At 34.7% G+C, this 14,557-nt stretch overlaps 1 protein-coding gene and 1 long non-coding RNA gene across 2 annotated transcripts in view; one reads left to right on the top strand and one right to left on the bottom strand.

Moving 5' to 3' along the window:
• LOC124355113 overlaps positions 1-14,557 on the top strand; it is a 123,210-nt gene that overhangs the window by 1,873 nt on the left and 106,780 nt on the right. The window contains exon 2 of the long non-coding RNA XR_006921742.1: positions 5,289-5,404. This is a non-coding gene — a long non-coding RNA (uncharacterized LOC124355113). The remainder of the gene's footprint in view (positions 1-5,288; positions 5,405-14,557) is intronic.
• LOC124355112 (integrin beta-PS-like) overlaps positions 610-14,557 on the bottom strand; it is a 156,243-nt gene continuing 142,295 nt past the window's right edge. The window contains exons 12-15 of the mRNA XM_046806069.1: positions 10,319-10,448; positions 8,597-8,743; positions 5,734-5,873; positions 610-2,286 (exon numbers count right to left, since the gene is read on the bottom strand). Coding sequence (XP_046662025.1) covers positions 2,221-2,286; positions 5,734-5,873; positions 8,597-8,743; positions 10,319-10,448 — 483 coding nt within the window. The 3' untranslated portion in view covers positions 610-2,220. The remainder of the gene's footprint in view (positions 2,287-5,733; positions 5,874-8,596; positions 8,744-10,318; positions 10,449-14,557) is intronic.

The following is a 14,557-nucleotide window of genomic DNA, read 5'->3' as shown; positions in this document are numbered from 1 at the left end:
CCTTATAGAATAATATACGTAAACAAAAAAGCACATAATTAAAATGTCTATTTCAAATTAAACTTTATGGTGGTGATGAAAATAAATTAAATAATATTTTCTTGTTCACATATCGAGTATGTTTTATAAACTGGATAAATACAAGTTTATAATTCTTTTAAATTTATTAGCTATATTGTCTCCATGTTCATTGCAACGTAAACTCTTTAAATGTTTAAAAGTAAACATAGAGCAGTCGATATAATAAACTATAAAAAATTCCATATCTTTTAACACATTTATTTTAACCAGTGACAACAATAATATTGAAGTTCTTAATCAACAAAAATATTTTATAAAATGATTTAGACAGAGGTTTACGTAGGCAATAACATTAATATAATAAAAAATGTATTTACTAGCTCTTATACACCGTTTAAGTATGCTAATCGTCCATTTTATTTTTCTAAGTCTACACAGACGATTTACCACTAGATTAAGTGCAAAAGTATAAGTATGTCACTGAAGACGACATGTCACATATAAGACAGCGATTAATAAATAACAACGTTTGCACAAATATGCTTCTCTACGGCTAGTTTCTACAAAAATAAAACAAAGTAAGAAGAATTATGCAGTATGAGGTAAATTATTTATTTACTATAATGATTACGGCTTATAAGTACGTTACAGTATACAGCTTACAACTAAAAATTAATTGACTCAAGACTATAAAATAAAACATACTGGTTTTATTATTTTTAGTACGATAGTCTAATTAATTTAACGTTTATTCAAGTAATGTTACATTTAGAAATATTTATTTGGATGTTTATTTTTTTAATGTATTGGAGTAGTTCAGAGGCGCACCGAAGGGGGAGGGGACAAACGGGACAATAATTCAAATTTTTCAGTAACCGTGTAAAAATACAATGATTTTGAATCATAAGTTACAGAGTGCTCCTAAAAATGGTACATTTACATGTTCCAGTTACTGCTACTGCTAAACCAGTCCAAGTACTTTGTACTAGGAACGGCAGTAAGCGTATAAACTATCTGATCCATAAAAGTAACTGCAACAGTTCCAAGCACACGGTTTACGGTAACTTGTACTCTTTACAGACCAGTAACCGGTACATAAGAATATTTTGCATTAGTTCCGACGCGATCAGTTGTCATCGTAGTTGACTAAGTTACAGAGCTCTGTGAAGTTCTGTATTGTATTAGATTGTTGTAATTCGTTATCACTTCGGGGCAACACTGCCCTGGGCATTCTGGCGATTGCGCGGTAAAACGAATAGTTACCTGTTACGGTAAATTAACAAAACTTGCCCAATTTAATGCGTGTTAAACATTAAATAATTTAACTAATGATTTACAAAATTACACGCCAAGATAATGATTAAGAGCTCCACAACGTGACCAATGCCAAATTTTGTGGACAACACGGTCAAGAATAAAAGTTAAGATGGTAATTTAATAACAATTTTTTTCATACTGTTCTTAAGTTAACATAGCACAGTTACAATTACAGTACACCTTTATCTATCTTGCATGAACAACTGATTTGGTCTTTAATCGGATCATAAGTTTCCAAGTTATAAATTTTCAAAGTTTGAGTTTAGTTGAAAATCACCAAAAACTGGTATTTTTCAGTGTTATAGATATAAAAACTGGAAGTTATACATTTCCTGTTATTTTAGCTCTACTCGGATATCTATCCTTTTTGAACTAACAATAGACATCAAGATTTAGCTTTGGCCTTGATTTGTGATTTAAACTTGTTCAATATTTGTTAAAAAAAGAAAAACCCTCCAACCTGATATTTGTCCTCTTTTTTTAGTTGAAAAGTACAATATTTCACGTTTTAGGACTTAATATTTCAAAAATGTCCCGGAGGAAGGGCTCCCGGACTCCCCTGCTAGTATGCGAGGATTTCCGTATCCCCGACTGTTCCCGACTCCAGGGAAGATTTCTGGATGCGCCACTGAAATAGTTGTTCATTCACATAATTTAGTTTTAGTATAAACCAAATATACTGTATATCCAGTTAAAATATTTAGCACAGCATACAATTAAAACAACAATATTGTCACAAACTAGTAAAGAACAATTTGAAATCACTCTTCTAGAAAATGAACTCAGGATAAAGGAAAATGTTTTCCTTAAAGACTATGATGGGATGATGCAGTAAGACGGCACCGAATTTATAGAAATGCCTTCGGATAAGTCTATCAGGGATCACTCTTCACCGAACGCAGGATTCTTGAAAGTCGATACTGCCTGTTTGTAAAGCGGGTTTTCTCCCTGTAAACAAAATCCGAAACAGTATTTAGGTACTATGCACAGAATAACCGGCTTAAAACATTTCCCAATTCAACTAACACAATGTCTTATGCAAAATATCATTTATTCAGAGATTACTGCATACTAAAATACTTCTTTCCTTTTGTAACATTTTAAACATAATAATGACAAAAATTACATTCCATTTTTGATGTATTATACATGTTTTATGGATAAAAACATATATGTACAAAGCTCATATAAGCATACAGTCACACATTGGTAACACATGTATAACCTGCAACTGTATTTATGAAAACAGCAAACGTCAACACATCACAAAAGCTCTAGAATAAAGAAAATAATTCAAGACTGTACATGAACACAGGCCCGTGCTGGGTATCTCGAAAGCGCGTAGGACACTAGTGGTAAGGGCTCGTGTCTTTGCGCAGGGATACGCGGATGACATTATGATTCTTGTGAGGGTTGAGTTCAACACAACAGTCACGGAACAGACCAATGCTGCTCTGAACATGGTGAGGAACTGGTGTGAGTAGATAGGCCTTAGTGTCAACCTCACCAAGGCTGCCATGGTTGCCTTTACAAGAAGGCCTCAGTTGGAGGTTATTGGTCCATTCTTATTGAGGGGCTCTTCCGAGGTTAAGTACTCTCTGATAGGGTTCTGAACTGGGGACCCCATGTGGAAAGGGTTTAATGCAATAGGTTTAATACGTGTGATAGATGGGTCTTGGTCGAAGGGAAAGAAACCTCTTCCATCAGCGGGGAATGAATGGTTTACAGGTGGCTCTAAAGCAACAAGTGGCACAGGCGCTGGAATTGTGGGGTTGAGACCATGTAGGGAGCCCCTAGGGGTCCTTATCCCACGGTCTTTCTGGCAGAAGTCACAGCCATTATAGCGTGTGCTCGTGAGAAGTTTCGTCTGCGATATAGGAAAAACACTATTAGCAATTTTACAGACAGCCATGCAGCATTGAAAGCGTTGGACTCTTGTGTGATCAACCAACTCCAAACTTGTTTGGGGTTGCTATAAAGTCGTTTGTTCCCTTCCCAGAATCAACAATGTGACTGTTATGTTCATGTACATGAGGGAATATCTGACAATAAAATAGCGGATGCCCTGGCCAACTTTGACTCAGCGTCCAATGTGATGGGGACTCTACTGTTCCGTGCTATTTCTAGGTGTGAATCCTTTGGGGCTGTCTTGAAATGGATTCACGCTGAACGTGAAAGAGGTGGAGACTGCATCCTGGTCTGAGAATGGGCAGAATAGTTCCCTCCAGTCTCAGCCTTCCCTAGAGTACCGTCTGGCCTTCTCTCACAAAGTAGATCGGTGCCTTCTCAGGTTATGCGTCTGATCCGCTCTGTAGAATGTGTGACAAGCAGGATGAAACTGCTGAGCACCTGTTCTTTGACTGTCCTGTATTAGTAAGGGAACGGTGCGCAATCTCTGATAGGTTGGACAAGTGTGGCAAATTTCGTCAGGAGGACCTGGTCGGTTGTTTTCAACGGTTTGAACAACTGTTGAAACTGTAGACTGGTCGGCGTCACGGTGCGCTTCCGAGGTACGCAAAAGGCTCTTAAGGCTCAAGTGCATGACAATAGGTTGACCCATACAATAGGAGGAGGAAGAAGAAGAAGAGGACAGAGTTTTGGTTTAGGCGGTATAAGGATGGCGATTTTGTCAAAAGGCAAGGATCTTTTAAAGATAAAGATTTGGAGAAAATATTGGAGGACTATTCTTGCCAAACTTGCGGCAACATTGGGAGTAACTCCACAAACCATTTCGGCACGCCTAAACACCATGGCTACGATCTAAAACAAGGAGATTGGGAACCACGCACGTCGAAAGGTGAGTTCAACTGCGAACAGACACTCCAAACACAAAGAAGAGAGGATATGTTGCATCACATAACTGGGGATGAAAAGTGGATTCATTACGATAATCCATAGCAAAACAAAAACATGAAGAAGACCACGCATCAACATCGACTGCAAAGAAAAACACATATGGGTCGTAGGTGACGCCCAGCATTTGGTGAGATCAGTTACGAGTAGTGTATTGGAAGTTAATTGTTTACTAAATTTTAATGTTCATTTTATCCATTTCAAATATTTGAAATTTCTTAGGGTAAAATAAAAGACAAAGAAGTAGTAAAAACATTAATGTAATTTTGGTAACATAAAATACATAGAAAATTCGGAAAAGACAATTTTATAATACGTACATAAAAATAACGTTACCAACATTTACTACTTAATTTCTTAAGGAAAGCAACAATTGTTTTTGTTCACAAATGTAATGTTCTTTAAGTGAATTTATTAACCAAACCCGAAGAAATCTTTTCATTCAGAGCTAGAGAGACAAAGATAATCAGTAACGGTGGCTGGATCTATGGAGTTTAAATATCTTCTTATTGCATTAGCAGTAAGAGTTCTAAGTTGTCGTTAGTCAAAAACAATCTTAAACTGGTTTTTATAAGTTTCAATTTAGAAAATTCTCGTTCACAAGAGGCTTGAGTTATTGGGGTGGTTAGAAGAAATTTATATGCTTTCGAATGTTCTGGGTATTGGAAACAAGACATGTCACAATTTTATATGAACACTTGATACAACTGTTGCATGATGCTGACACTGTGCACTAGATCTCGTAGTCTTCATCATCTTCTTCTTGATCATTGCCATCCCTGCAGTCATTGATTTTCTCGTCTGAGACATCTTCATATTCTCATCGTCGGCGTTCATACTTGAATTTTAAATCTGGGGTCATACATTCTTAAGTTCTTCTTTCAGCTTTTCTTCGTCAACTTTCCAAAGTAATTCTCTACAGTCGCAACAATCAACCAGGCCGCTCGGTAATATCAAAGATAAACCTCGTCTTTTAATGATCCAGATTTAATTATATTAATTTAAATCGTGCACCAATGTTACGTTAAATGAGACACAATTCAAATCAATTTAACTGTTTAATGTTTGTATTCTGAATGTAAAATTTGTCATATTAGGAATAGGAGGGTGCCAAAAACGTCCAGTCTTTAGGGTGCACCAGGATACATCCTAGTGTCTCGGCGACCCAGCACGAGCCTGCATGAACAAAGCAAAAGCCTTCACGTTGCGACAGGTTCGTATGAGTCATAGAGTTTAGTTCAAACATCGCCTTCGTTCATCACAACAGTTTAAAACTATGGCTTATTAATAAAAAGTAGCATGTTATACAGATGTCAATGTCTTGAAAATAAAAACCAGTTAGGTGGCCGGTTAAGAGGGAGACTACTGTAACATTTAAATATACTTATTTCTTTTAACATTTGTAATTAGAAATATCTGAAAATAATCACTACTTGTGAATTGTGTAACTAGCTTGATTTACATAATAAAAAGTGAAAAGCAAGTTACAATCATAATATTTCATCACTTTGAATATCAGCAAAACAAAATTTCAATACTGACCGTGTCCCATTTAGCCATTGCGCGTTCCTTCTCGAACTTGACGAACTCTCTGCGGTCATGTATTGTGGTGACTAGCTTCCACAGCAGGAGAAGTGCTGACCCGATAAGCACAATTGCTCCGATCACACTCGGCACAATAACTGCTCGCAAGGAACAAGACTGTCACTATCATAATTAACATAATTTTACAGGGTCGATAAAACGTTAGCTACAATAAGAATAGTTTATATATATCACACAATATATTCAAATAGAATGTACAATTTTAGGTAAAATTACAAAAATAAATCTCCATCATATCCAAGCCTTTCTTCCTTCCCTCTGTCCATGAGGAGCTTGGATGTAGTTTTAGTTAAAACATCCTTCCTAGGATACAATGTGATTCATTAATGGACCAACTGATCCACAATAAATCAATTAAATTATCTTTCTTTTCTAGCTGCAATAAAGAAATTAAATATTAAAGTAAAACGAAGGAAAACCGATGGTGCGGTTGTAGTCTAGCGGATATGATGGTTATTGCATGGTCAAGCAATGGTGAAGTGTGGTTGCTCCTTGGATGGGTAACCGCTGAGCGATTTTGTCCTTCAACCGCATGCCATTGGGTTGTACCAAGTTATAATACCATTTGGGTTGATGGTTTGGAAGTCATCTTTTTTGCTGTTGTTCCCCAGGTGAAGTGTCAGAAAGGACTTCTTCTTAGTCTTAACTTTGCCTGGTAAAACCATTCTTTTTCTTTGAATTTTTTAAATTTATCATCCAAAATTCGTTTTTTAAAGGAAGCAATTAATAAAGTCGCTTGCTTAGACATTCATTTGATTCACTATTCAATTGCCGAAAACAATTAGTAGCCCTTCTGTGAAGAATTATGGACGCAAACTTGTCTCACAAGTCACCAATCAAAGTATTGGGGTTTCTGTTGTTTTTAGTGTTTAGGTGTGTAATTTGTTTGGGGAGACTTTAATAAGCAGCCTACACTCGTTATTCGATTGCTATTATCGAAAAATTCGATATAATAATCTAACTTTGATGTATGTAAAATTCGACACAACAAGATTTATAATAAATTACCATAACAAGAAGAATCTCGTACAATACAATTTTCTTTAAAATAATATTACAAGACAACAAAACCAACTATGGCCTAGACTCAAATATCAAAGAGACCTTTCAAATATTTATAACTTGCCCAGCTTGATATCAATAAGTAACCGCTTTTGTGAAATGGAGGAAAGAATTCTCCCCGTGGGTTACCAGGAGCCAAACTTACATGTTGAAGCCACTTAAACAAATCTCTTCACTTACGATTAATATCTCACATATTGTCCTCATATTCATCGCCATTTTCAAAGTCTCAAAATATTAGTTAAACTTACTTCTTGTTGTTTATATTAAAATTGCTATAACTAATAAGTTTAAATCATTTGATAAGTTAAATAAATTGTAATATCGAATTATTCTTCGAATAAAAACAATCGAACCATTCGATAAAAGCAATCGAATGGTTATATAAAAGGCCGCTTATTAAAGTCTACCCATTTGTTTTTTCAAATGGGTTCATACATGCAGTCAGAAATTTCAGCATATATTATAAATACCTTAATAGGTTTTTATTACAACCCTTGATTTACAATGTACAGTGGCCAGTGTAAATCTAATTTCAGATTTGGTACAATTCTTTTGGTGTATTTAATTCGTCAAATTCATCTGCACATTACTGGACTTTGTAAAACAGATCATACAAACATAACACGGAAACGATTGCACCGGAAGAGGATCTAATTACGGAGTAAAGCATAACATTTATATTACATCCTACAAAATCCAGCTATACTGGTAAGAGAGATGACATAGCCAGAAATAGAACAATAATAAATATTGTTACTGTTACAACATATAACTTAATATAATATGATCCTTACAATTAAATATTATTAATAAGATACACATAAAATCTGTACAAAGATGTCAGATTAACACATTAACATAATAAACACTGAAAGTTGCCTGACCTTGCTATCATTAACAATATTGTAACATAGGCTAAATAAACGTTTATTTGTAAAAAATGTTTAACAGTACTAAAACTTCCTATTTCAAACATTTATTTTGTACATGATTATTGAGTCAAATTATGTTAAAGTGTTGCACGCCGTGATGTTGTAACACTCATTCATTCAAACAATTAAAAATGAAACAATAAATTAGTAACAACAGAAGAAATTCTACAATCATCTCAACAATCGTTCAAGCAATTTAATGATAAAAAACAAAATGGATATTAACGATTCATTTTTCTTGTTGTACTCAATTATTTAGGAGTAAACGCTGGATCTAAATAACTCGAGTCACAGACAGTGAATAGGCGATAATAATCATGTACGGCTTGATTGGTTCATATCAAAGTAGCTGTGCCTTAATTTGAAATCGAATAACGTTTATTAGCAAACAACAAAAGATACATAGTGTATCAAACTTTTTAAATTACTTTGTTTAACATTCTCAGTACATTTATGTATTCCTAATTAAGGTTTATTTTTAACAAATCTCACCTTGTGTTAGGAGTTGTAACGAGTTATCTTTGTACTACTATTACTAGTGTTTTTTTTGTTGTTTTTTTTTTTACTTGTTAAGCCTTCTGTTGATTTTGGAAATAAAAATGTAATAAAATAATATTCTCAGTTCACTCTAGGTCAATTAATATTGTTATTCAAGGCGATATACTTGCCTGGCAAGTAAGAGATCCAGATTCTGGTTCAGGTGGAGCCAGTACCTTTTGTGTTTCACTCTCTATTGAAAACTATTTTTCAAACATAAAATGTTAATTTTAAAATTAGAACACAACATAAACGTATTTACTCACCTAAAAAATTAACTGGTTGTGGGCATTCCCTCTCTTTCTTAGCTTTGATGACGATTTTATCCTCCTTATCATAGGAGTAGATGTAAGTGAACCGACAATCGTCTTCATCGAAGTAGGCACAGAAAATCTTGTCCGGGTTTTCTCGATCTGCAGCAATTCACATTACACTTGGAATTATGGCTATTTGCTAAAATGTTAATCCTGACTTTTTCGAAAGATATTTATATTTTCACAGTTAAATTGAAAATGTACGTATTACTACAATGGATTGTAGATATTTCGAACGATTTACATTTAAGTGTGCATCATACATTATTTCTGATCTAAGGTTTATAAAAATAGAAGAAACAGTTAAAGTTATGTTTTATACTGTTGAGGGAGTCTAAACGTTAAAAAGAAATTTTCCAATTTTGTATTTATGGCAAGCTTATTTTTTCTATTTTTTACTAAAAGTTATCAAGACACTTTCTTGGAAGCGCTGCACCTAATTTTTGCCACGAAAAGACAGAACTTGGTGTAATTACAGACAACGTTAATTGGACGTTGATGTTGTGTACGACCACAACCAACATTTTCCTTTACCCAATAGAGTGATGCTTGAAATAAAGCCAATATTTAAGTGGTTATCAGATCCTCTGGAAAGGTGAGTGCAATGGAACACTCAAAATTCTAATGAGGCACTTTATAATTGTAATTTGGTATGTTATAGCAAAAAGATTATTTACTTAGCTATATGTACTAAAATGTATGTTTTTTTTGTCAATTTCTACATTTAATAATGACCTAATTAGTAGAAACAAAATAAAAGAGGAGCTAGGACTATTACCTGGTTGCCACAAATGTATTCTTGAAAAATACTTAAATATGAATTAAGCTCAATGAATGACTTCACTTCAAGACTTGTTTTGTTTTTTTTTTATCTAATACACAGAGTCGTGTCGTCAGCATATTGAACCATCTCTCCATGGTTTAATTCGGCCTGTTTACATTAATGAGGAAACAAGTAAAAGTAAATAGCTAGTAGAAGAACTCTTGGTCCTGTCGGACGTATTTTCAAATATTCGATTTGGATAAATCACTTTTAAATTCCACACAAAAGTATCAAAGATTTCATCAAGAAATATATAGGAAATACCTTCAAGGGAAAACTCTTTCGGTCTTCGGTCTTTCGGCCTGAAGATGAAATTACTGGAATGGAAGACCTATAGTAGCATGAAACTATAATTTATTTTTAATGTAATTTTTCTTTGGTTCCAATACCGATCTCTAAGAATGTGTAAATGATCCCTATTTACATTAAATTTATTTTAAATTCTGAATTGTAAATATTTATTGGTAACTGTAACCTACACCATCGCATCGTTAAAACAATTGTAGATGCTAAAATTTTAAATAGTGGAATGTTACTCCCATATAACTGAAATATATTTCTTGAGACTAAAAGCTCTTACGAAATAAAACAACTTAATTTTACAAAAACATTATTATTATTTCCAAATGCATAGTTCAGCACGACATTCAAGTCCTCAAGTGCTATATTAAAACGGACCTCCTTTGATTTGAAAATGTAGCCTATAAGTACTTTTTTATGAATTACAATTTTGGTATGGATACTTACTAAAACATAATGGTACAGTGCTGGTAAAAAGAGTTCATTCACTTTATTCATTAAATGTCTAGGCAGAGTAATTATTGGATAGTGATCACTATATTTTCACTTACCTTCTACAACATCCATAACAGTCAACTCAAAGGTACAGTTAGCGATACACTCCTCAGGCATGATAGACCCTGTCTTGAACACCAGACACTGAACACACTCCTTGAACTCCTTACACCTGTTCGGGCAGGTCTGTAAGGAGAGCACACAAATTATAACAACAGTCAACCCAAATGTACAGTTAGCGGCACACCGTGAGAGAACATACCTTGAGACTAATTTTTGGTTGTTAAATATGCCTTAGAAAAGAAGATGACACAACAACTTAAAATGAGCCGTTGGTCTATCAGGGATTATATATAAATTTTGCCTCTATGGTTTCGATATATTCATACTAAGCACTGAGACTAAGAAAAATACAATTTCACCTCAAAACAAATTTAAATTTAAATTTTCATCTCAAAACATTATTGAAATACGGTTCCTAAAAACTCACCAAAAAGACAAAAAATACATATATTTGAAATTTGCTCTAAGGGTTTTACTAACTAGCCTAGAGAGCTAAGAGAAGCTAATTTTGCAGCATTTTGTGGGCTCTTTCAGTTATATACAACACAAAATGGGTTATATTTAAAAAAGACGTCAACAATATACATGAATATTTTTATATACATTTTCAAAAAGAACACACTTTAAATTGTCTACGTTTTTCATCTTTCGATTTTAAAATTACAATTCAAAAGTGTATACCATTTATATTAAAATCATTAGTATTAGTGTGAAATGTTTTAAAATGAAGTCAATGTAATAAGCTGCTAAATTTCTAAATACACCTAAGGTGTGTAGAATCTGAATCTTACTGACTCTATAGAAAATAATCGACGGGTATGGTTCGATTACTCTACCAAACGTTGGCCCAATGACCCAAACATTAGTTTAGTTTCAAATAAGAGGGTCGTTGGCCAACGATCGGTGGTGTAATCAGACCGATTTGTTTAACCCTTTGCGTGCCACGGCGACGATATATCGTCGCCAAAAACCCTTGCGAAAAGTGCCACGGCGAGATCGTCGCCGACTAACTGTGCGAAAAGTGCCAGGCGACGATCCGTCGTCGCCGTCTGTTATCGTAATTTTTAACGCTTTATTTTTCATGAATTCTTTTCACAACCAATATTGTTTTATTTGTCAACTATCCTGCAATAGATAAATAATAGTTCACATAGTACTTTATATTAGTGAAGATAAAAAAAAAACACAGAATAATAGAAGCAACAACAGCTGGCGGTGATCAGCCGGGGCATCGTTGGCGCGTAAGCAACTCGCTACGTATAGCAGTCTGTTCGGTCACATGGTTGTGTTTACATCGTTTTGAGGTTAGGATCTCTAAAATGCTTTGTTAAATTGATATCTTTGTAAGTTTTAGTAGTTATTATGACTGTCTTTTCATGTGTTATTAATAATAGACATTCAGAAATGGATCGTGATCACTTAACTGTAAGTGAAGTGGACAGACAACTACTGAGTGATTTGTCGGGTAGTGATAACGATTCAAACTTTTCATTGTCCGATACTTTTGATGACACTGATGAAGACCCTACTTACACACCAGAACAAGACACTCAACCGAGATTTGTGAGTCGTAATTCCCCGACCATAGGCTCTCAATGTGACAGTGATACTTTAGTTCAACCTGGGCCCTCGACAAGACCTACGTTACCTAGGCCTACAGTTGACAGGCGAGTCTTTAGTGACAGCTCGTCTGAATCAGACAATGACGATCATGAAGGTAATGAAATTTGGCAGGCAATCAATGAAGGAGACACTAATTTTATTCATGACTTTTCTTTTAAACGAGACACCTGGCCCTAAACATAGCCCTCCAGTTACTGCATCTCCTATTGACTACTTTAATTTATTTTTTACACAAAGTCTTATCACTATGTTGGTCACTGAAACCAACAGATATGCTAATCAAATAATTACTAGCAATGGAGAAATTATATCAGCTCATAGCTGCTTGCAAGGATGGCTTCCCGTCTCCTATTCAGAAACAAGGGCATTCATTGCTGTTATCCTCAACATGGGTCTTATAAAAAAAACCAACCATAGCTTCTTACTGGACAAAAATCAAATCACAATTTACACCATGGTTCCAAAATATGTTTACACGCAATAGATTTCAGACTATTTTACAATTTTTTCATGTTATTGACAACACAACATTTCCAAAACAATGAACCTGACTATGACCCTACACAAAAATTTCAGCCTATTATAGACCACTGCAATTCTCTGTTTCAACGCTATTATGTAGGACACCAACAGCTGTCTGTTGACGAAACACTAATAGGAACTAAGTCCCAAACGTCGCTGATGCAATATCTCCCCAACAAACACCACCACCGTTGGGGGATTAAATTGTGGGTCTTATGTGATTCAATTTCTAATTACTGCTTGAGCTTGTTCTGTTACAAAGGAAAAAATTACCAGGAAAACAGGGAAGAAATCAAGCAATTTGGTCTTTCATACTATGTGGTAAAAAAAAAACTTCTTACAATGTGCAACTGCCTAAAAAAAGGCTACCATATTTTCACTGATAATTTTTTTACCAGCATTCCCTTGGTAAAAATGCTTTACAACAATGACACTTTCCATACTGGCACAATTCGGAAAAACAAAAAAGGGCTACCCGATGCTGTTAAAGTTCAGTTACAGGTGGGACAAAAAGTTTATTGTAAGCAAAATGAAATTTTAACTTTAGCATACAGACAAAAGAAGTCACAAAAAAACCAGTTATTCTTGTTTCTTCAAACTCCAAACCAAAAGAAGTAGAACATTCGAAAAGAAGGCATGGTCTGGGGGGGGTGGGGGGGGGGGGGGATCCTATGGAAGGTTCGGCACGGCGCAAACAACAAGAATGTGTGGTGGCCCGCTATGAGCTGTGGCGCTGTTGAGCACTCTGTATCCGGCCAAATGTGTGGCGCTGTGAGCACTCACCGGCCCAAATGTGTGGCGGAGCTATGAGCTGTGGGGCGCCTTGTGAGCATGGATCCGATTATTTATTCGGTTGTGGTTGGCGCTTAGTGGGAGCAACTCGGACCCAAATCTGTGGCGCTGTGAGCCTGGGGGATACGATTATTTATTCGGTTGTGTTGGCGCTGTGAGCTAGTGATGGGAGAATCAGAATACTTTAAAAAAAAATCGCGAATACAGTGAATTCGAATTCACCCTGTATTCGAATATGAATTCGAATACTTGTATTCGAAATACATTTTTGCTTAGGCTGAGCGTTTTCTAACAGGACCAGGTCTCTAGACCTGTCTTACTTCTTTTCCCGCAATCTATTGTTCCTGGGATTATTTTCCACTTGTTTTTGTCACGAATTCACCACTGTATTCCGAACTACTTCTGGGCTTTTGGTGCCTCGTTATAAACAAGTCATTACCCCATGATATACGAACTTCAGAAGAAATTATTTTTGTGTTACCTGGTACTTCAGTTCCGACTGAAAAGACTATTTTCCACAGCAAGGTCCCTTGTCTACTAATTACCGAGTGATAAATGGACTGAACAGCCAATAATATTTTTATATAATATATAATTTTATATTATATGTATTTATATTTATATATTATGAATATAATATTTTATATTATATTATATTATTATATAAATATTTTTTTAATATACAACTGACATAATTTTGGTTTTATACACAAACAATAATAACAATAAAATAATTCATTCATTTTGTCCTTTATTGCTTGAGAACTGTAACTCTTAAATAATATGTATTTTTAAAATTTAATAATTATACAATTAATTATACATATTTTTTTTTGTTCAAGTGTTTAAAATTTGTAATTATTTTTTCATAATTATGAATCTCCCCTAAATTATTCTTTTCAAAGTCTCCATATATGTATTCATTTTAAACCTCATATGAATACGAATACAGCTCTTGGATATTTTATTTGAATACTATTCGTCAGAATAAACGAATACTCCAGGTTTGAATTCAATTCTTCCAGAGAAATTGTATTCATTTCCAAAGTATTCGAATTCATTTTGATGTATTCGAATATGTGAATACTCTGGTTGTATTCGAATACTATTCGATTCTGTATTCGATTCTCCCATCACTACTGTGAGCACTCGGGCCAATTCTGTGGCGCTATGAGCCAGTCTCTACTTTCTGGTGTTGCATAGCGCCACAACCTCCTATTGGTTTCCAAATTTATTAAATAATAACCTTGGAGGGGGACACTTGATGTAGGGGAAAATATTGCTAAAAAAAGTGT

The sequence above is a fragment of the Homalodisca vitripennis genome, chromosome 2 (genome assembly GCF_021130785.1).
Source record: "Homalodisca vitripennis isolate AUS2020 chromosome 2, UT_GWSS_2.1, whole genome shotgun sequence".
Classification (NCBI taxonomy): Eukaryota; Metazoa; Arthropoda; class Insecta; order Hemiptera; family Cicadellidae; genus Homalodisca; species Homalodisca vitripennis.
The sequence above is the reverse complement of the archived record's forward strand: the minus strand, read 5'-3'. Positions and strand labels throughout refer to the sequence as shown.